The 21,740-nt window shown below is 41.7% G+C and overlaps 1 protein-coding gene across 3 annotated transcripts in view; it reads left to right on the forward strand.

Annotated features, from left to right (window-relative positions):
• The window catches only part of grm8a (glutamate receptor, metabotropic 8a), a 262,109-nt gene that overhangs the window by 2,190 nt on the left and 238,179 nt on the right, over positions 1 to 21,740 (forward strand). For all 3 annotated transcript variants that reach the window (XM_072672832.1, XM_072672833.1, XM_072672834.1), the window contains exon 2: positions 1 to 716. This exon is cut by the window's left edge and continues 120 nt beyond it. In XM_072672832.1, the coding sequence (XP_072528933.1) occupies positions 192 to 716 (525 nt within the window). In that variant the 5' untranslated portion in view covers positions 1 to 191. The remainder of the gene's footprint in view (positions 717 to 21,740) is intronic.

The following is a 21,740-nucleotide window of genomic DNA, read 5'->3' on the forward strand; positions in this document are numbered from 1 at the left end:
GTGTCATGTGCTGTGGATGTACGAGGAAAATGAGAATTCCCTGTGGCGAGACCCCCACAGCACAAGGGCCTCAGCCTCAGCACTGAGTAGAGGGGGCACAAATGGTTCCGTCCACCCCTTCACCACACCCCTTTAGTTAAAGTATTGGGATTTTTGGATCTTACCTCCTCTGTACCTGTACTATCCCCGCTATGAGGTCAGAACCCACGCACCTGAACCGGGCGCCATGCTGGCTCCTCCTGCTCCTGATGGCTGAGTTCTGCTACTGGCTTCCATCCCTCTCTCAGCGGATGGAACCTCTACCCACAGAGTACGCCCACTCGATCCGTCTGGACGGCGATATCATCCTGGGTGGCTTGTTCCCGGTGCACGCCCGGGGTGAGCGGGGTGTGTCTTGTGGAGAGCTGAAGAAGGAGAAGGGAATCCATCGTCTGGAGGCCATGCTCTTTGCCATTGACCTCATCAACAAGGACCCTGAGCTGCTGCCCAACGTGACTCTGGGTGCCCGTATCCTTGACACTTGCTCGCGGGACACATATGCTCTGGAGCAGTCGCTCACGTTCGTCCAGGCGCTCATTGAACGTGATGGTTCGGACGTACGCTGCACCAATGGAGAGCTGCCCTTTTTTGCCAAGCCTGACAAGATAGTTGGAGTCATTGGTGCGTCTGCCAGCTCTGTCTCCATTATGGTGGCCAATATTCTACGCCTATTCAAGGTAAGGCTTCTGAGGCCCTAATGCTAGAGTTTTTCTTGCTTTAACACACCTACCCTAGCCATTCAGCTAAACCATAATTCCTTTCTAAAGCAGCATTATGTAGCATTTTCATCATTTCTCATTTTCAAAATTATTATGATGCTCTACGGACTTGACAGTGTCTCTGTCACTGATACTCTGGGCTTGGCACATTGGTTTCTGCGCAGTGTTACTCTGGTGAAGCAGGCACAACAATGCTAGCAAGAACTGCCTAACACTAGAGAACCCCAGTCACATTCATGAAAAATTTGGTAAGATTACTCTACTGCGTCAGTTCCCATGCTTCTATCAAAACATGCCTGAGGGCTGGCAAAGCTAGAATTATCCCTTCCAACTGAAGGTGTGGCCCAAGAAATACCAATTCTTACATAATGCTGCTTTAAAGTGCTTGGAAATGTTTAAATGGACATGGCAAGAAGAGTTCACACCTGGAGCAGGGATGGGAACCACTATGCTGAGGATTGTGGCTTTTTGTGCAAGTGTGTTGTGTTTGGCTGCTGGTAAGGTGTAGTCGTGGGTTGTTGTTGAGCACGGTGGAGAACACTGTACGCACTTCTCATGTTGCGTAATAGTATCGAATTACCTGCAGGTTTAGAGGGGCCAAAACCTCTTTACACTTTGAAGTAATTTCTCTGCATGTGTTCGATGTGTGTCATGGCTTTGAGATGGTGTGGGCGAGAGCTGGAAGGGTCAAGTGAAGCTGCCTCTCACGGGCCCTCTTAGGCCGACATACAGGACAAACTGCAATAATGCAGGTAGGAGAATGGCACTTTCAGATGCAGGCTATCTGTGCTTAGGCGTCCAGCGGGAGAGGCATTGTTCCTGGCCGGATATTGGGCCTCGGAAAAAAAACCTGTGTGCTCCATTGCTCTTCTTGCCACTGGATATTAAAGGAAGCAGGAGCTCCCTCCCTGCTCCACTTGCTTAGCTATTAAACTCCAACGCCCTGCTACCGTCAATGGTGTGAATAGATAAAGTTCAATTATGACAGCCAATTAAAAAGCAGTCAGTCTTATTAAAAGAATGACACCCACTCTGCTTCTCTGCAGCTCCGTTTCTCAGTTAGAACAGACTGCTGTGTGGCAGGTTGTACACCTCTCACGGATAAATGTGTGCAGTGTAAATGTCAGATAGGCACTTGACGCCGCTGAGCTTTCAACCACCAAGCAGCCCAGACAGTAGCACGGTCCTTTTGCTGGCCCTCTGTCTCCGCAGAGACACCGTGCGGCATCACTGCGCACCCAATTAATGGCAGACCCTTAATGAACAAGGGTCTCCAGTGTTTGACTCATGTTCATTAGCTGACCAGAGTTTGAATGATTGATGTAGGCACATTGTACAATTTGCGATCGCCATGGCTAATGATGCATGTGACAAAACCAGCAAAAATATTCTCCTCAGCAGAATGTGAGCTGGTACAACAGCAATAGCCTTGAGCCTTCAGACTAAACCACTAAAACACACTAAACCACTGCCAGGTGAAGTGAATTACGCCGATTGTCTTGTTACAATGGCACCTGTCAAGGGGTGGGATATACATATCAGGCAGCAAGTGAACAATCATTTCAGCAAAAATAGATGACACTGGTAAGGGCCAAATGACGTCTGGGCCAGATCTCAGTATGCAATGAATAGTACCTACCAAAAGTGTTCCAAACAAGGGCAAATGGTGAACAGGGTCATGGGTGCTTGAAGCCCACTGATGTGATCCATAGAGGCCCCACCTCACGACTTACAGAATCTTCTGCTAATGTCTTTCTGCTACATACCACTGGACACCTTCAGAGGTCTTGTGAAGTCCATGCCTCAGTGAGTCAGAGCTGTGTTAGTGGCATGCGGGGGACCTACACAATATAGCAGCCTTGGCCTTGTTAGTCCCTGAAATGAACTAGTGGAGCATTCATTTGCCTAACAGGATTTTGAGTATTTAAAAGCAGGCAAGCCAGTGTTGCACTGCTATCTTGTTACAGTTGGTGCTTTATCTGGTGTTTCATGTCTCATGAATTATACAGTGTTTGTTGAAGGGGCTGAAAATAGCATTGTTGAAATTTGGCTGTAAAGCTGTAAAGTTCCTCAGAGTGAGCTGTTGTCTCACATTAGGATGAAAGGAAACTGCGGAAGCCACCAACAGGGTGGGTACTTAAGTGAGTTTCACGCTTACAGTGTGCACAGAGAGGCATGTGGACAGACCGACTGCAGGCATGCAAGCAGACAGATTAAGGTGAGAATAGAAACACATACAGCGATGGCATGTGAGAATTCCGTCACACAGGATGGAGCACGGTTTGATAAACACTGCCGTGTGGTGGCTCTGCACACAAGAGGTGGGGAGCCTCTTGTTATGGTTAATCCTTTCACTGCCTCATGCAGGCCATTGGTGGGAAGAGAGCATGAAGCATGAGCAGATGTGTTTGAATGGAGAGGTGATTTATTGTCACCTCTAGGCTTGAGGGGGTTGCGATAAAATGGTGTTAGTTAAAAACATAAACAGTACTGCCTTATACAATTAAGTACTACTGTACATGTGGAGACACCTTGTACTTACAATTGATTTGGGTATATTTAAAACACTCAAGTTAGGCCTTAGTAATCTTTTGGGTTTTTTTTTTATCTTTTGTTTGTCTTGAATTTTTTTTTCCTTAAACAGGAACCTCAAATCATAGATATATACAGAGATGTGGATTGCTGATGATGTAACTATATAAGCAGCACGTTGGAGCCAATGGGTCATCAAATACTACCCCTTTGTGCTATTTAAGTATTGGTTATCTAAGCATGCAATGTCAACATTTAGATATTGTTTAATTCCTATTTTTACCCATTTCCCCAATTTGAATCGCCAATTACCTAACCCATACATATTCTCCCCATCACACGCAATGCTCCCGACACACACCTCCTCCAACACGTGCACAAGCAGCCAGCACCTCTGAACTGCCGCTGATGCAATGTCACTGGGCAAACAACGTGCTTGGAGGAAAGCACCATGTACCCGGCTCTGCTGTGTCATCCAGCAGACGCCAGAGCCAGCCAGCACTGCACTGGAGTGATGTGGGGAGAAAGTGCCATGTACCCACCCTGAAGAGAGCAAGGCCAGTTGCGCTCTCACAGGGCCCCAGCTGCCAATGGCTAGCAGCATGACCGGGATTCAAACTAGCAATCATCTGGTCATAGTGAAACCACCTTATTCCCCATGGCCACTCAGGGCCTTAAAATATTTGTTTTAATGTTATATTATAATATATATATATATATATATATATATATATATATATATATATATATATGATATGCAATCCATGCAGGTTTAAGCTGGTTCATGTTGATTTGGTTGTTCTGGGTCTAATATGTTCATCCGCATCAGCATATCAGTGTTCAAGGCACAATATATGCTGGCATGCTGGTAATTTGGTGCTGCTGAGGTGCTGTTTGATCTGAATCTATGAGAAATTAATGTTCTTGCATGGCAACGACAATACGCTGGTGTGTTGCTGGTCTGGTGCTGGTTGACCAGCATATCAGCATGCAAAACACAGCAGATACCGGCATATTTTGCAGAGATTTAACAATGCGTTTTTGTTTAGTTCTCGGCTGGCCAGCTTGGCAGTTCTAAGATCCAAGATTCTCCTTCAATCTACGATGCTCCTTCAGTAATAATCATAGTAATGCACTGAATGATTCACTAAAAAATAATATATTACATATAGTATATGTCTTACGAGCTGTAAATGTCCTTGGCTATGTAGAGCTACTATAAGTAGTGTGAAATCCAGTGTGTTCAGAAGGGAATGTAAAAAAACAGTCAAATCAATATTGCCAGCAGAGGGTATGCTACTGAAGCTACTGCCCTAGCTATGCATAAGTATCCCTCATAAGTACCCTTCATTCACTGATTTTAAACCTCCTTTTTAAGGTGTACATCAGACTGGAATATACTGTATGTTTTTGAGTGCTGCTTAGTGCTGACTTCTCAACAAGCTAATGAAATGTGATGTCTGTCATTCTCTGCCAGGCTTTTGGTGCTTGTTCCTTAAGTTTCACAGTCTGATATGTTAAGTTATTGCTTATTTACTAGAAACATTTTCCCCAAGCATTTGACAGGCAGTGCACATGATCCTAATGATGCTATAACAAGACAACGTATTTGGTCCTTGAAAGTATAGCAATACAAAAACACACATACTTTCGCTCCAGTTGCTTTTACACTCTGTTGAATCATGTAATCAGACATGCATCAGCTGACAACTGCTTGCTCCTGAGACGGAGTGTGTGTTTGACAATTACAATGTTTACAATCAGTCTGCTCAGTCTTAAACATTTAATACAGTATTGAGCTATTCCCATTTGCTTTTGCAAGATGTTACTAGGGCTGATGCGGTGAAAGAATTTACCCTGTGGTAAATTAGGGTGGCTCAACATCGCAATATGTGGTTTTACCGTCAGTCATTGTATATGTACTTAATTTCCCAGACTCCTCTGCTTGCTCACATGGCGACTCTGGACCGAAAGCTTGATTACTAACGTCTTTTAGACAAGTTTTAGAACGCGCCCCTGAAGCTCATCAGCCTCGCTACTTAAGCTCTCCCCATGCAATGACACCATATTGTTGACCTTCCCCTGTTTATCTCCTGTGAGTCTGTTTGCTCCGTTTTGCTTTGTGTTCCAACCTTTTTATGTTTACACTCTTTTGCCCTGTTTTGTCTGCCTTTTATAATTGACCTCTGCCTGCTCATTTTCTGATTTTGCCTTAGCCCTTCTGTTATAGTTACCACAGCTTCGGTTTACTGGTTTACCGTTTACTGATTTGATTTTGGATTGCCACCTTTTCAATAAACTTTCATAATCTAGTAAGCCTATTGCGCGCTAAGAAAAACATGTTCGCCTTGTATGGTTTAGAGAGGACATGAGTGGGCTAACAATATGCTCAACCGCACCAAACTCTCTTTCTGATGGTGCTCTGAGTGATCTGCTCAGGCTCTCTAGGGTATTTAAGCTGAGGGGATTGTCTGTCCAAGACCATTGTTTTTGGCGGTGCTTTCATAGTGGTTTCGTCCACTCATTGACATGACTCCACTATAGCTGGCGTCCAACATGCAGGCCTCGTCTCATAAATTTTGCTTAGTGCCTCGTCTAAACTGGTAAAGCTAAATTTGGTTTTGTGACCAGAGCACCTGCCGTTGTCTCCATCTTACAAAACAGAGAACACATGAACACCACGATGTGGCGGTTTCCTTGCCATTCCCTGCGCTGGTTAAAAGTGTGATTTGCGAAAGCCCTAAAAATTACATTACGCACATCATTTGGTCCTTACACACATCATTCTTTTGAGTGCCCAGCCACTCTCTACAGTTCATCAGTGGATGGGCCTGCCTCAGGTGCTGTCTCATACTGCAGATGATGGCTAGAATTAATGATGGTCCGCAAATTGAGATGCAGCACAGGAGGATTTTGAATTGTAAATGCTGCTTTTTTTTCTGCTCATTGATGCCTACGTCTTTTAAGAATGTTGCCAGCTAGACTAGCTCAGGAGTATTGGAAAGGTACAAGAAAGTGAAACATCTCATTTTCTCATCTCATTTTCTCATTTTCTCATGTTGTAACTGAGTGTCTTGCTATCCCTTTCTGCTGTGACACTGATAATTTCCCCACTGTGGGCTAATAAAGGATTATCTTATCTTATCTTATCTTTCATGAGAATAATCATACCAGAATTGGAATCTCTTTATTTCGATAAGTATGATATGCATACAAGGAATTTTAACTTGGTGAGAGCGACACAAGCATGACAAGCATTACCTACCACAACAAGTATTACACTAGGAGAGAAAGGTACGCTAGACAAGAAATAGAATAAAGAATAAAAAGTTTTAAAAAAGTAAATAAAGAGTAATAATAAAAAATAAAAGCTGAGGGAGCTAAGATAGATGGAACAATCTGTACTTGTACAGGCATTAATGCTACATATCTATATATAGACATATATACTCAGACTATTATGTACAGATATACATTTACATTCACATATACATTTGCAGAAAATGAATACTTCTACCAAAGGGAAGTGTTTGGCAGAGGCCATGTCCAGGATGAGAGGGGTCAGCTGGATTTTTGCCAGTGCGCTTCCTCACCCTTCTTTTTTGAGGATTGTGTTATGTATATGGTGTTATGGTACACTAAGGGTGTTGACTGAACATTGCTGGATCGGTCGGCCTAACTTGTACTCTAGAAATGCAATAATATGGAAATTATGGGTCATGCCAACATTTGATATTTGTTGTATTTGTTAATACATACATATTTATAAACTGTAGAAACTTGACATTTTTTTGTTTTATGGAAAATTTACAAATTCATTAAACTGACTGACATATTTGCTTAAATCATAGGAAAGAATTACTTTCAGTCTTTTTACCATGTTTTTTTATTGCTCTTTCCCCTCATTTGAATGTGGCAATAGCATTTATAAACCACACAGGAATTAAAAAAAAAAGCCTGGATAACTCTGATAGTAAATGTCATGGTAAGAAGCCAAAATTAATTAACTAAAATTAATTACCATTTGTACAAGTCACAGGTTAGTTTTTATGCTCCTACACACAGCTGACTAACATATATTTAAAAACTCATTTTGATTTGTTTAAATTGAGCATTGTGACAGTTAAGACTGACTATAGCATAAATACAAAGTGTTGAGTGAGGCTCAGCCTGTCAGATGAAAAACTCATAATACACAAAAACAGATACAGACTGAGGAGAGCTATAACTCTGCTAGTCTGTCATGTTTTAAACAGTCATAACCATGCTTGTTTTAAAACATATATATCTATGCCTTTATTTTTACGTCTTTGTCTTGCTGTTGCTTTTGACGTTTTCTGATGTATTTTTATTGCTGATCATTGCTGTATTTAATCAAATAGCTCTCAAGCTTTTTTTTTATAAAAATCTGTGGCTCTGATTCAGAGACTTTGGGTATATTTAGACACTCAAACAGGTGTTGCACACTGGTCATTACTATGCATTAGCTAATTAACATGATTTTGTTTGGCTGTTTGAGCGTCCAAAAACCACCACCATAGCGTTATGAATAGGATTTAAATACCAAGCCATGTTGTTACTGCAGAGTTTGACATTTGTGGACATCCCTTCTTATTAGTGAGGTGCACCCACAGCTGGAACAAGTGCTCAACTGCACAAAAAGTGTGTATAATATCTATAGAAAAGCGCAGTTAATAAAATGGGATGTTCTGGAGCAGTTCTGGAGTCGAACCTGCCAATTCAGTCCTACTCACTGGACGTACTTTTTAGTGAGAATCTCTTTACGAGTTGTAGCAGCAAGGAGAGTTTTATGTGTTTCGATGCAGTTGTACCTCAGAAAGCATTTTTAACATTAGTGTAGCATAAACATAAAGTGTTTGGCACCCCCATCAGTCCGTGTGTGTGTGCTCTCCTCCATAATCACGAGTTAGCCCGCAGTAGCAAGCGAGTTTACTTTAAATCAGTCGGAAGTGGTCCTGTTTATGTTTGTGCTAGCTTACTGTTACTAGTTTTGCTAATCGATTTGTGTCCCTTGCATAATTTGTGCTGAGCAGGGAATGTGGATCGGGTAGTTAGTAGCTATCTGTGCTGCCCACAGATGATCACAAAACAATAAAGAGCCAATGTGACAGTTAGGCAGGAGGGTAGGTTAGTAGGTCAGTGTTAGCTTTCGTTAGCTAGCCAGCCAGACACCTGCTTTAGAAAACTGTTTGGCACAAATCGGACAGGGGACTCCCATCGAATAGCGAGAGCTAGCAACACAGTGCTAAGCATTTGTGCTGTTTTTGATGCAACATTCTGCACATCACTAACTCAGATAAAACAAAAGTTTCAAGTAAACAAAGTGGTTTGTGTGCATTAAGCAAAGAAAATAGGATATAATAGTGAAATAAAACATGCATTTTGAAGGAGCGCATATTTGTATGTGTTTATCCACACTGGCATACACAGCGGCAGCTGTTGTGGGGACTTCAAATATGGTATATTTTTTTGTGTGCGGCCATGTGTTTGACCAGGTGTTTGCTCAGTTTAGAAGTGTTTTCATGCCCAGCTTTACATTTCACGTAACAAATAATGTAGCCAGTACTTAGTAGCACTGACATAATTTGTTTGGTTCCCCACAAAATACAGACTCCCGTACTCAACCCTACTGCTGCCCACTCGGCTTTGTCAGTCAGTCTGATGGGTCCTTTATATGGTGGCCATTTGTAATGCATGGAAGTAGATGGTGGTCTACTAATTGTACGAAAAGCATGCCAGCACGGCCAATTTACAAACAGCTGTCATTCATTACCATGCAGACTTTCTGCAAGCACATCCTGGCGTATGGGAGTACAGCCGAGGGTTTTTTTTTTAGGATGGCCCATTTTACTCACAGTTTGCTCTTGTATTTTCACAGGTTTCATGAATGAGGCCTGTAGTCTTTCTCTGAGCTGAAAGCATGATTCGATTACTCACATATTTTCTGCTGCTGAACTGAAGATTATTTATCTAGCCCAGTGAATTTCAGCTCTGTTCGATCCATAAAAACTGAATCTTAACACCTGGCTGTGTTCTTTTGTGCACATGTAAGAGAACAAGCACAATATCACCACAGTCTCATGCTGAGAGTTAAATTGGTGAGTGCAAATGATTTATTTTAAAGCCACTTTGATTCACAGTCAGAGGTTTGTAGAGAAGATGACTTGGTAAACAGCCACCTGTCGGTGTGAGTCGTACGCTGATTTATCGCTTCATTACACTAGAAAGACAACAATTATATTAGCTCATAATTACCAAACAGGTGCACATTGTGTTGCGTCGGACCAGGGACCGACTATTATGTGTAAAGGTCAGTTCGAACAATGTAAGCTATCTTTCTGCTGCTTATTTACACTCTATAATAATTGGTTGAGTCGGTCGTGGGTTGGTGCTGAGGTATAATGATCCTTTGCTCTTGCGCTGACACGTTGATTAAGTTCTTTTAATGGATTCCTTCCCACGCGAGGTCAGTTAATTGCACTAATCTACTTGCGCATTATGCATCACAGCCATAGGCCTGCCTCCGTTTGTCTCACAAGACATTTGCTCCAATGTAAACTTTCAATATGCCTCTCGATTCGCCTTGATTAACCATGGCTGTGCAAAAAGAAGAAATGAGAGTAAAAATCGTTCCCTCTTTTGGAAGCAGATTTCCCAGAGGAGATGAAAGACCCTGCGTCCTGCAGCGGCCCGCTGTTATTCTGGGCCTGTGAGCGGCTGGAGATGGCTAGTGTGACTGCTTGATGTGACTGTGCTTGATGTTGCAATGCAGCGGTTGGATTGGTCACTTTCATGTTCAAACACACTTGATTCAACTGAGCAGTTAATTGCCAGGTTCAGCCGTTGTGTCAGCGCACAGAAATCAGCAAACTGTGCTTGACGCCAGTCCTTGGTTTCACACCACCGCAGTAATGTATCAAGATGAGGATGAGGGGAAGTGGACGAGAGCCCCCTCTTTTCCTCCAGAGGAATTAGAGGAATTGGGATAGTGAGAAAGAACTTGAGGCGCTTCTCAGACTACAAACATGAGAAATCTAATTATGGTGACACACACATTATTCATAGGATTCAGGGGTTTTACAACAATATATTAACCCTTTAAAAGTGAGGCAGAAGCACAGCTATTTCTACCCTTTAATCAACTCTTCTCCTTTCATAATGTGATTTCCCAGTGTTGTTGTTGCATTGTGTCGTATTGCTTAAATTGAATAAGAACACACTTTACACTTTGGTAGTCTATAATTGTTTTTCACATGGAACAAGTCAGTAAAACAAGTTAACAGATTTACTTGCTCCTGGGGGGTCGCAAGTTCGAATCCCAAGTCAGCATTGTCATCAGCGGCCGGAGTCTGAGAGAGCACATTGGCCATGCTCTCTTGGAGTGGGTAGATGGTGCTAATTCCTCCCATCACTCATTTGTTAGATGGTGCAGCTGGGGACCTGGCACTTTTCGCTGGGAGTGCTGGCTGCCTGGCAATGCTGCATCATCAGCAGTTTGAAAAGAGGTGGGGGCTGGCGTTGCATGTATTGGAGGAGACATATGTTAAACACATACCCTCCTAGTGTCTGGAGGATTGCTAGTGCTAGTGGGAGTTACAAATGGGTAGGTTAATTGGCAGTACCAACAAACAACAAACAGCTGTACTAAAGATACAAAATAAACTATTATTCATATTTAATAAATAATTAAAGTCTTTCTTAAAGTCTAAAGTCTTTCTTGTCCTTTTGTTTTAAATACAAGTATGTAAATAAACAATTTAAAGTGCAGTAGTACACGAGCAACAGCCTAATAGAAAGAGAGTCCTAAAAGTGAGCAGATTAGTGTGTGATTGTGCAAATGACAGAAATAATTCACAAACATCATTAGCGCAGAGCAAACTGAACCAGCCATTGACTGTAGACCTGTAAGAATGGGGCTAAGTCTTCACAGCAGTTAGAGATGTTTCTGTGCCTTCTTGTACACATTATCCATGCTAAAGGCCTGTCATTCAGATCCTTGTCAGCGCTTTCTTCATCATCGCTATCTTCTTTCCATCAGTAGTGACAGGAGATGTTGGGGGTTGGTCCTCCTAAAATCCATCATCATCTCCATAATCCTGCTTGTGATGAACTGCAGATGGTTGGGTTTGCATCAATCAACAAAGTCCTTCACCAAGGCCACCGCATTCATCCTTATTCCAAGGGAATTTCTAGCCAGCCAGAGTTTATAATTACACAGCCTGTAGGAGCAGAGAAGTGCTAGCACTGTAGAGACTGTTTTGACTGGTAGTGAAGCTGCTCTCCCAACTGCACAGGCCCGTTGGGATGAGGCAGGCGGGTGTGAAATCTGGTGCCTGGCTGAAAATGACTTACTGATGGGCTAGTGCAGGGAGCTCTCTCTGTGCTTGTCCGCCAGACGCACTGGTAAACAACACGCCACCCAGTTACTGAGAGAGGAGTCTTGCGTGGGTGGACCACTCTGGAGCGGCTTTTTTGTTTAGTTTAGTTTTTTTTTTTTTTTTTTTTTGCTTTATGGAACAGGACAGTCGTTTTTGAGATGAAAACTTGCTGTTCAGGCACTGAAGTTAGGTCTTTCTGTACTTTAATGGCTTCGTCCGTGACCTTGATGATTTTTGAGGACTTGTTCTGGCCAAATTGTCTGCTAACAACTCTTTCACCTCTGTTATCTTCCACTTTCTCCCTCTATTACTTTTCCCGTTCACTCTACTTCTTATTCTTATGTTACACTAGCAAACATTTTCTCCTGTGCTATTGTATCACAACACCTCTCTCTCTCGCTCTCTCTCTCTCTCTCTACCTGGCAGGTAACACTGGCAGGCGTTTGCGTGTTCTGAAAGAACAAGCTTGTTCTTTCTGAGCATGCTGAGGGCAACAATGTCAGTCACTGATAGCGCAAACTTATCCACTTGCTGGGCCCTGCCAGCTCGGAGTTCTCCTTAACTTCTTCATTAAGGGCCACAGCATTATTTATAGAAGACACAGAAAAAACATTAGTGGAGAAGAGAGTGGGAGAGGAATGTCCACCTCCTCAAACAGCTCTGAATAGTTTATTTGCTGTTCGCTTGTAGACTCAAGACTCACGCCCCCTGGACCCATTCTCTGTCTTGTAAAAGAATGAGCTGTACAGAGTCAGTAGCAGCGGGCATCTCAGATCAATACGCCTTCAACTAGGTCAATATCATCCACCCTGGCTTAATACAGTCTACCCTGGCTAACTGTGTAGGGACTGTCTTTGGCTTATGAAATTCTTTCGCCATCACATGTTCAAATTGGTGGCAGAAATTTTGTTTGCTGTAGTAGAAGTTCCTTCTGAAGGATAGAATGAAATTTTGCGTTGTCAAGGTTAATCACTTTAGAGACAGCAGAGGTAAGGAAACGAGCTGGCATGGAAGAGCTTCTCCCACCGCTGAGCTTTGGAGGATATTTTACCCATTCTTATATCCATTGTATGTGGCTTCTGTCTCGGGGACAAAAATATGGTGATTAGAGCGTTTTCTCCTGTGTGTAGTGCTTTTTTTTCTGACACTGTTTACCTGAGCTGAGTGCTTTGCCATTTAGCTAATGCGTTGAGGGAGAGAGAAACTCAAACAGACTGCTTTAATCGTCTGGAGCTAAAGAGAAGCGAAAGGTAAGAACATTTGAAGTGTGTTGCACTGTCCCCATGTAATTTTAATATCCTGTCCTTTTGGAGTATCTGAGTGAATTATTCATGTGAAGTGAAGAGACTTTGCCATGAGGAGCAGTAAGTGTATGTGTGTGTGTGTGAGTGTGTGTATGTTTCATCTTCTGCAGCTGAGCCGAGGTTCCAAGGCATAGGGTCGTCTACTTCATCACCTCTCGCCTTCATTTCCCACTTTCCCTGAAGGCTGTTGAGTATCCAGTGTAGCGGAGACTCTTTTAGAATCCTCTGGTGTTTAAGGATGCTATAGGAGAAGGCAGGGTTGTGAAGAGAGAGATATATAGGGATATTTGTGGTGGCTTAATTAAACTCTCATTATATTATTGTTATATCCAATCCTAAAATATGTTAAGCTACTGATGCTTAATTGGACAAGCTGTACAGAACATTAACAAAAACTCCACTCAGTGTCAGAAGACACTGTAGCATGAATCAGTATCTAACATTGAGTTTCCTATGCCATTTTACTGTATGTTGTTGTAGCTAATCGAAATTAGGTAAGTTAAAAAAAACAGCGATGAATTTGCATCATGCTATACAATTTTATTAGCATAAAATACAGTACAAGTATTAAGACCCCCCATCTAATTGTTGAATGTGCACCCTTTACACAATCGTACAGTTGTTCTCATATAGCTTCTGTAGTCGCCATATAACAATATTGCCAATAGAATACACTATAGAGCAGCTGCACATGAGCCTAAAATGACCAAGCTTTAGGCCAAGCATCAGCTAGAGCAGTGGCTTTGAACTCTTGTGGCATCGAACACCTTACCTTCAACTCTGGAAATAGCTAGGTAACTAGCTGATTAGAAGGCTCAGGTGTGTTGGGACTAAGATGAACACTAAAATGTGAATGGCGGATGGGTCCTCCAGGACCAAGGTTGGGAACCACTGAGCTAGAGGGACGTTATCTCCCTAAGCACGAGTAAATTGTTCGAAATCAAAATCTAAATTGAGGTATTTGGATAAAAGGGGTATTTTAAGTTTCTCAGGATGTTATTAGGCTGAAAAAGATTTTTGCTGGTCTGTAAAGTTTGACCAACCACTCCAACATGTGCTAAGATTTATCTATGAGTGGAGTATGGAAATGTCAAGTGTATTGAAAGCAGATCAAGATTGGATTAGTGACCAGGCCAGTGGGTTTTAGCGCCCAGGGGCTTTCGACTGCCAGAGGCCTCAGGGGGGGCCTCAGACCACATGGCCCAAGGCAGCTCAAAGACACGAGACAACCGACTGCACAGAAATGGTAAAAATATGATGAGTACATATCACTTACTGATGACTAAATAAGTTTAGTTAAATATATAAAGAAATGTCATCTGTTCTCAGAGTCCTTATCCCGTGTACTATATTCTAAAATCGGGTGATCTGTCCATCCACAGGTCCAGGAAATACTACTATTGTACTGTAAATACAATATGAACATTAAGCCTCTCAGTTCTTGACAAATAATTACCCACACACAAGCCTGCATGCATGTGTTAAAATGATTATTTTAAATAGCAAAAAGCTCTCTAACTCCATAGACGCTTGCTACCAGGGGCCTTGCAGAACTATGGTCTGTCACTTGAGGAGACAAGATGATGGGGCAGAGGGCGAAAGGTGCAAAATTATTCAACCACCATTGCAATTTAGGTTTATTAGCAAAATTTACTAACTGTTTTTGAAAAACCAATCAAATCAAAACCAAAAGAACAGTTTAAATAGCTCAACACAACTAAAATAACAATTGCTTTCTCCAAATTCAACGCAAAATGTGTTGAATGTGTTGTCTCATCCCTCGTAAGAGAACAGGTCTGCAAATCAGTTGTCGAATCAATGCTTTAGTGGTTGCTTCAGGTGTGCTTGAGATATAACACATCAAAAACCTGGACTGGCGTTTGCTGACTGTGACGTTTGACTACATGTCCAGAGAGTTGTCCAAAAAGTTTAGAGAAGAAATCATTGGCTTGCACAAACAGGGAAAAGAAAAGGCACTGAATGTTCCTAGAGTTACAGCTGGAAGCATAGTTGACAAGTTCAAAGTTAAAGGAACACTGGCTACACAATCCAGACGTGGCAGAAAGAGAAAGCTATCACTGGCTGCCACCAGATTCCTGAGAAGGCAGGTAGTCAAGTGACTTCAAAAGGCACTGAGTATTGCACAGTAAGGCGCATGCTAAACATTAAAGGTCTTCATGCCTGTACACCTCTACTGACCCTAAAGCATGAAAAACATTCTCTAATCTGCGCAAAACCATGGAAATAAACCACAGAAACATCTACAGTGACGCATGGCGGTGGCTCTGTGATTTTCTTTCTGTAAGAAAGCTGTACGACAATAATCACAAGCGTACCTCAAAGTGCACCTTGTATTCAGAAGACGTTCTGGAAGTTTCTCCAGTGGCTGTCACAGTTACCTGACTTGAATCCCTTTAAAAATCTTTGGTGGGATTTGACGAAGGAGGTTGCAGCACGCAAACCCAAGGAAATTGGTGAACTGGAGGCCACTGCTCATGAGAAATGAGCTATGCATCACATTTGCAGCAGGACATAATGCTCTACTAATGCTTGACTAATGCTCTACATGAAGGGGTTGAATAATTCTGAGACTGCAGTAGTCATTCAAAGTGTCATTTTGTGTTAAAGGCACTTTATATTCGTTATATTCGTTGTGTTGAGCTATTTAAATTGTTCTTGTTTGATTGGTTTGTTGCAAATAGTTGAAATTTAGGACAAAATTTTGAAGACAATAAACCTTATTTGCGATGGGGGTTGAATAATATATTGACTGCATCTGTAGTTAGCCTGGCAGCACATTCACAGTTCCTTTAAAGTGACAGAGTGAGGAAAGACAAAGAGACAGGGAAGAAGGAGAACATGCGTTCCTTTGCACTGCAGTGTTAATCAATACACATTCTTTGTCTCTGCTTCCGTTTGCTTTGGCAGAAGGAAGTTTTTGTGCCCTGTTTTAGTAATTGGGGCTCTGTGGCCGCTTGCGGGTCCTTTCTCCTGGATTTAATTAAAGCCTTTTTCCTTAGGGTCAGGGGGGTAGCTTGAAGTAGTGCTGTCGACTAATGAGAGAGCGGCTCTTTCATCACCACCGAGGTGACGCACGTTGACTTCGTGCATGCAATTAGCGACGTGTTGCTCAGTGAAAATCTCTCCTGTTGGATGGGGGGTGAAAGGAGTCAACACTGAATGCATCTTCATCAACACTATCCTCACTGTCTTCATCCTGAGGTGGAACAGGGTTGGGATTATTCACACTAGGCACACAGACCTGACTAAACATACTGGGTCAATGCAGGTCTGTAGTGTTGCTCAAGTTCCTTCTGACTTAAAAAGGCAGTTTGCTTGATGGCTACACACACAGAGTTGTCAGTTTATTAGGGACATCTGCGTTGTTGCTTCACCTTTTTTCAGACGCAGTATATGCAGTAGGTATAGGCTGTAGGTTTTCAGGGGTCTCAGATATGGATTACTTCCAAACATTTGTGAACTGTTGAGGCTTAAAGATTGGATATGAGCAAAATAGCTGTATTAAGCAGTCTTTTATCTATTAAGACGAGAAGATATTTGTTTTCTTATGTTTTTTTTCCACAGTCCTCCACAGTTCTATCTGTACCATACCAAACTTCTACTGTCCACGGCAAGGCTTTTGGAAGATTTGATTCCATTCGGTGACAAGAGCATTAGTGAGGTCAGGATGTTGGATGATCACCACCCACCTCATCCCCAACTCCCAAACTCATCCCAAAAGTTCCACCCCTTCACAGCTCAATGCTGGGGGGCTTTATACCCCTCCTTAACCACCACACCTGGTATTAGGCATGGTGCAATAGACTCATGTTTATCTGCTCCAGAGAGTCCTATTCTATTGGCAGTACTTTTCTACAGGAACTAGACAAGCTGCGTGAGTGCATTTGCCTAGCTGCGTGAGTGCATTTGCCCAGCTGCGTGAGTCCATTTGCCCATCTGTGTCAGCAATGGGTGCAACTTAAAATATCTGAATGCATTCATTAGAACGGGGTGTCCACAAGCATTTGGACATATAGTGTAGGTGCAATCTGCACCTGTTGTTTTCAACAACAGTACTGTCCAGTTAGGGCACATAACTGACAATAATACATTCATGACAAGCACATAAATACATTTATTGCTGGTAATAAACACACAAAAGAATTCCATGATTTCATTATGAAAATCCTAAGAAACATACCTTTATAATTAGCAAATAATTCATGTATTAATTTGTTCCTATATTCCTTGGTTTCCCCAAGCTAATTTATTTCAGCCAAATTGGATTCCCAGTCTAATGTTGATACTGGAACTGATCACTTCATTTGAAAAAAGGCATAGCAGTATCCAAAGGGTCAAATGAGAGCACTTGAAAAAGGATGAGTCTAAGTAGTGAGTTTCACCTCTTTCTGTCTCAGAGGGGCAATTATTCTTTCCCCCCGCCTGCTCTGTGACTGCAAGACAGGGCTTCACTGTCAAATGCGGTCATGGTGCGGTGACATCGCAGGGCTTTGATCCCATCAGCCAAAGGACTGAGGGCGAGCCTGAGAGATGCTAAGCCACTTTAATCCTTCCCTCCAGTTCTCTCGAGTCCAGGTGAAGCACCATGCTGGGGTTTCAGCTCCAATCCAGTCCCAGCTTCAACAATACCATCTACCCTTCACTCAAAATCCACACACACTCACTCACTCCAAACCGCAATTTCCAGTGTGAAACACATAGGTTGTTCTGTAATATGCTGCTGTTGAGCAATGCAGAGCCTAACATTACTGGTGGAGCTCAAAAGCTACACTCCCATTTGCAGGTTAAAGTGGCTCAAACTGTGCCTATATGCCTATATTATCATTATCACATGTGTTGGCAGCATGGCAGCAGGAGTTAAATTTAAGTAAGTGCCAGTAATAGCTGCAAAACCTCTGAACACCTTGCCTTTTTTCAACTTCTCACCTTAAAGGTGCCAAACAATGCATTTATTAAGCACGTCAGCTAGCTCATTTACAACCCTATTAAAGCCTACTTACTTACATGTCATTTTGCTTCAGAATAAAATGTGCTGTTTTTGCTTTAATGGGCTTTTAGAGAAAAATATTATCAGCTGATTGGCTGGTTTACAGCACCTTGGCGGCTCACAGGAGTCACATAGCCTAGCCTAGCAATACTTAACAAAGCCCTGTTTTTTTTTTTTTTTTTTTTTTTACAACAGCGTTGCTATCTTCTCTGTGTCTTCGCAGTGCACTTAGCTAGCTGAAGAGATTGTAGCTAGTTGGCTGGGTTAACTTTTAGCCTAGCACTCTTGCTTCACTGGCTTCCCTGTGCAGATACCTGCAGCAGCGTTTTCTCCTACAGTTGTCCCTTCTCCAGTTGGCTCTTCTAAACAATTCTCCTAAAAGCAGTTTTTACATCTGAACAAATGAAAGAAAAAATGTCCAGGGAATCAGCTCCAGACATTTTACGTAGTTGCTCTTTCACACATCTAGCGTACAGCCCGAGTTTTTCCATGTCAGACGTGTCTCACTACAGGAAATGTTTTGCATGGTTTAGGCAAGGGGCATGACCCACTGTGAATTCTCTGGAAAAATGCATGGGCTCACTTGGACATTACTTGGACTTTGTACTAGAGGACTGGCAGGACAAAGTCTGGGTAATGTCTGGCACAAATGTTTGGAAAGATAATGGGTTACTGTGCTTGTCTGAAAGTGGCTAAAGTTTCTGTGGGACAGGATAATTCACAAAACCAACCACTTAACCATTTAATAATGAAAACATGAGAAAGATAAGAGCAAATATCAAATATCAAATAGCTGCTATTCATTCATTAGTTCATGGTGCTTTCATTATTTGTTCATGATATTTGTGGAACTTGTCATTAATGGTTTGGATGTGTGCATGGAGGCCATTTTAGGGCAGGGGTCTGTTCGACTAAAGACAGATATGGGTTACTTACAAACATGTGAACTGCTGAGGCAGAAAGATTGAATATGAACTAAATATCTATATTAAGCAGTAAGTCAGATTTTTTACGTCAAAATATCCACTCAGACTCCTAACAACGTCTGCTTTGACGCTGATTAAATAACCTGTATTATTGCGGTAAAACACCCCAGCATACACAGCACAATATATGACCATGAAATTATTGCAAAACACGGTCTATGGCCTGTGAACCTGGATAAATGATGCACTATTTATATTAGGCATTATGACTGTGAATGACAAAGCAAGTGGGAATAAACTGAGATAGCTGCTAACACTGAAGATCAGGGGTTTTCCAAAAAGGGGGTTTCTACCTATTTGTCTAAATCTCTGCCAGTTTTTATATGTAATTTTGAGAATGATAAAATAGTGTTAAATCTGAAGGCATATAAAACATCTATTATAAAACAGTATGCTCATAATAATTTTTGTGTGATAATTTGTAATGTAGTTTTTAGTGCCATTAAACTCTTCACATGTCTGGTTCTATTCACAACTTTTATGAACAACTCTGACTTAGTAAGTTTCACTGAACCACTGTCAATTACTTTGATTGTTGCTTAATGATTTAAATTTGAAGAAATGTTGAAAATTTCCATTTAAACAAAGTATAAGACTGGAGATGTCGTACCCTGAACGTGATAGGAGAAAGCTGAGATGATAATTAGCTTTGGGACCTTGAGTCTCAGGAGTCTCCAAGTAGCAACTGTATTATCTTAGAGTAGTATATTGGGTATATATTTTCACATATGTTTTCCTTATAAATGAAATACTCAGTGATTCCTTAAAATTGTATTAAGGATTCTCTGTGGGAACTGTTCATTGACTCATTGACTCCTTGAGGTCCTGTTTATCTGTAAGACTAATTTTGTTGTTTTGTTGACAATTTCTTTTCAGTGTATTTAGGATCGATAATGATTGCCATTCAGTCAAACTTGGTATTGCATCATCATGCAGGGCTTCTATAATGTTCTGTGCATCATCTGAAATAAAATGTACTTCACTTGGAGATCAACCACATTTATATGGTTGTGGAACTCCGAGTACTCGCTGAAAGAGTCTGTGATGTCTTGTGCAAAGTGGCACTTTGCTAGATCATACCTTCAGCTTATGATGATTTGGGAGAAGACAGAGAGTGGGGAGAACTCAGAGGAATATTTTGGGCTGGAGTTCGGGAGCCTTTTTCTTTGTGGTAGGAAGCCTATGATATATGTAGCCAGGAAAGATAGATGACAGGGTTAAAGGGGAGGTGACGGGGTGGTGGAGGCTTGCGCAGACCTTTCATAGACACGTGGACAAGGTAGAGATGGAATTTTTAAGACGTTATTCAGTTATTTTATAACTACACTGAGTGGACAGACAACTAAAAAGGGCTGCTTATTTAGCACTCCATCACTCTATCACTTTTGGTTTCCTTTAGCTTTCCAACTGTTGCTGCTGGTTAGTGGTGTTTGTTAGCTCTGCTGTGTTCTGATATTCAAAGCACAGCAGACACTTTCTGCTTCATTCAATCCTTGATTTAACTCAACAACTGATTAGCAAATTCTTCTGCATGGCTGTAGACCATACTTCATTTTATTAATTAATGTAGGCTAGCTATTTTGTCAGGGACAATTTCAGCTATGTTTTTTAACGATTGCTAAATGAAGTCCGCAGCAGTTTCCACTCGTTTCCAGTGCTTCACTCAACAGTGTAACCACATCTGTGGGAGCTCACTCTAAAAACAGGTGTCAAAAAAAGCCAAAGCCCACCATAGTTGTGAGTTTAGCGACATGCTGAGTTTGAGTTTGACAGCAAGCAAACGTGGATGAACCAGTCTGCCTGAAAACAGCTGAAAACACTCAAGACGTCTCTTGAGATTTAATTGACTTGTGTTCTCAAGTATGAGGCCTAATCCTCTAAATGTGTGTGATTTGAGCCTCAGTTAGCTGGAACAAATTGTCCATCACAACTACACTTTTCTAGCTAGCAATGCTGCACTAATTTCAACAACAGCTTAGACAAATCTGAAAAAATACCTTTTTTGCAGTTTAATACAGATATTATTTAGAACGTTGTTGTTCTCTTCAAGTTTTTATATTCTGCTGTGTGAAGTACACCCACTCTTACCTCATATTTGACTGCAAGGACTAATCTTACGCCCTGTCTTTCATACTGACCCTGACACTTCACAGCACGGCCTGATGTGGTGATTTTGTAGTGTTTCGTAGATATTTTGTAGCGTAGTGATTACTGACCGTGAAACTGTAGCACAATGTGCTGCTGCTTGCCACCAGAGTTTGCTTCACCCAAACCACTAAGTTGAAACCAGACTTACTAATGGTTTCAACCCAAGTTTACACCATTGTCTCCCATGCTCATAGCTCATGGTAAGTCTACCATGCTCAGTTAAAATTACTATGGCTAAAAACAAATGCCCTATGGTGATTGTTAATAGGGTTTTACTTTCTAAACCAGATTTCCAGCTCAAAATCATTTGTGCTCTTTAGTTAAAAAAGCAGTTTTCCTCCTCCCCTACTGGCTGTGATTTTTGCACTTCAGACTATGCTTAAGTTTTGGCTGCTAAACCAGACACACCTGACCCTCAGTCTTTTCTTTCTTTGTAAATTAAAAATGCCTGAAATGTTCTGCACCATGATTGCAAAATGTTTTAGAAATCATTAAATGCAGTATGGCCTGTATCAGCTGTGCCTACTCTGTTCCAGAACACAACAGCATGAATTAATTTATTAAGTTTTGTGCAAGTGAATGAGAATCAATCAATATCTGGATTC

This window comes from Salminus brasiliensis, chromosome 2 (assembly GCF_030463535.1).
Source record: "Salminus brasiliensis chromosome 2, fSalBra1.hap2, whole genome shotgun sequence".
NCBI lineage: Eukaryota > Metazoa > Chordata > Actinopteri > Characiformes > Bryconidae > Salminus > Salminus brasiliensis.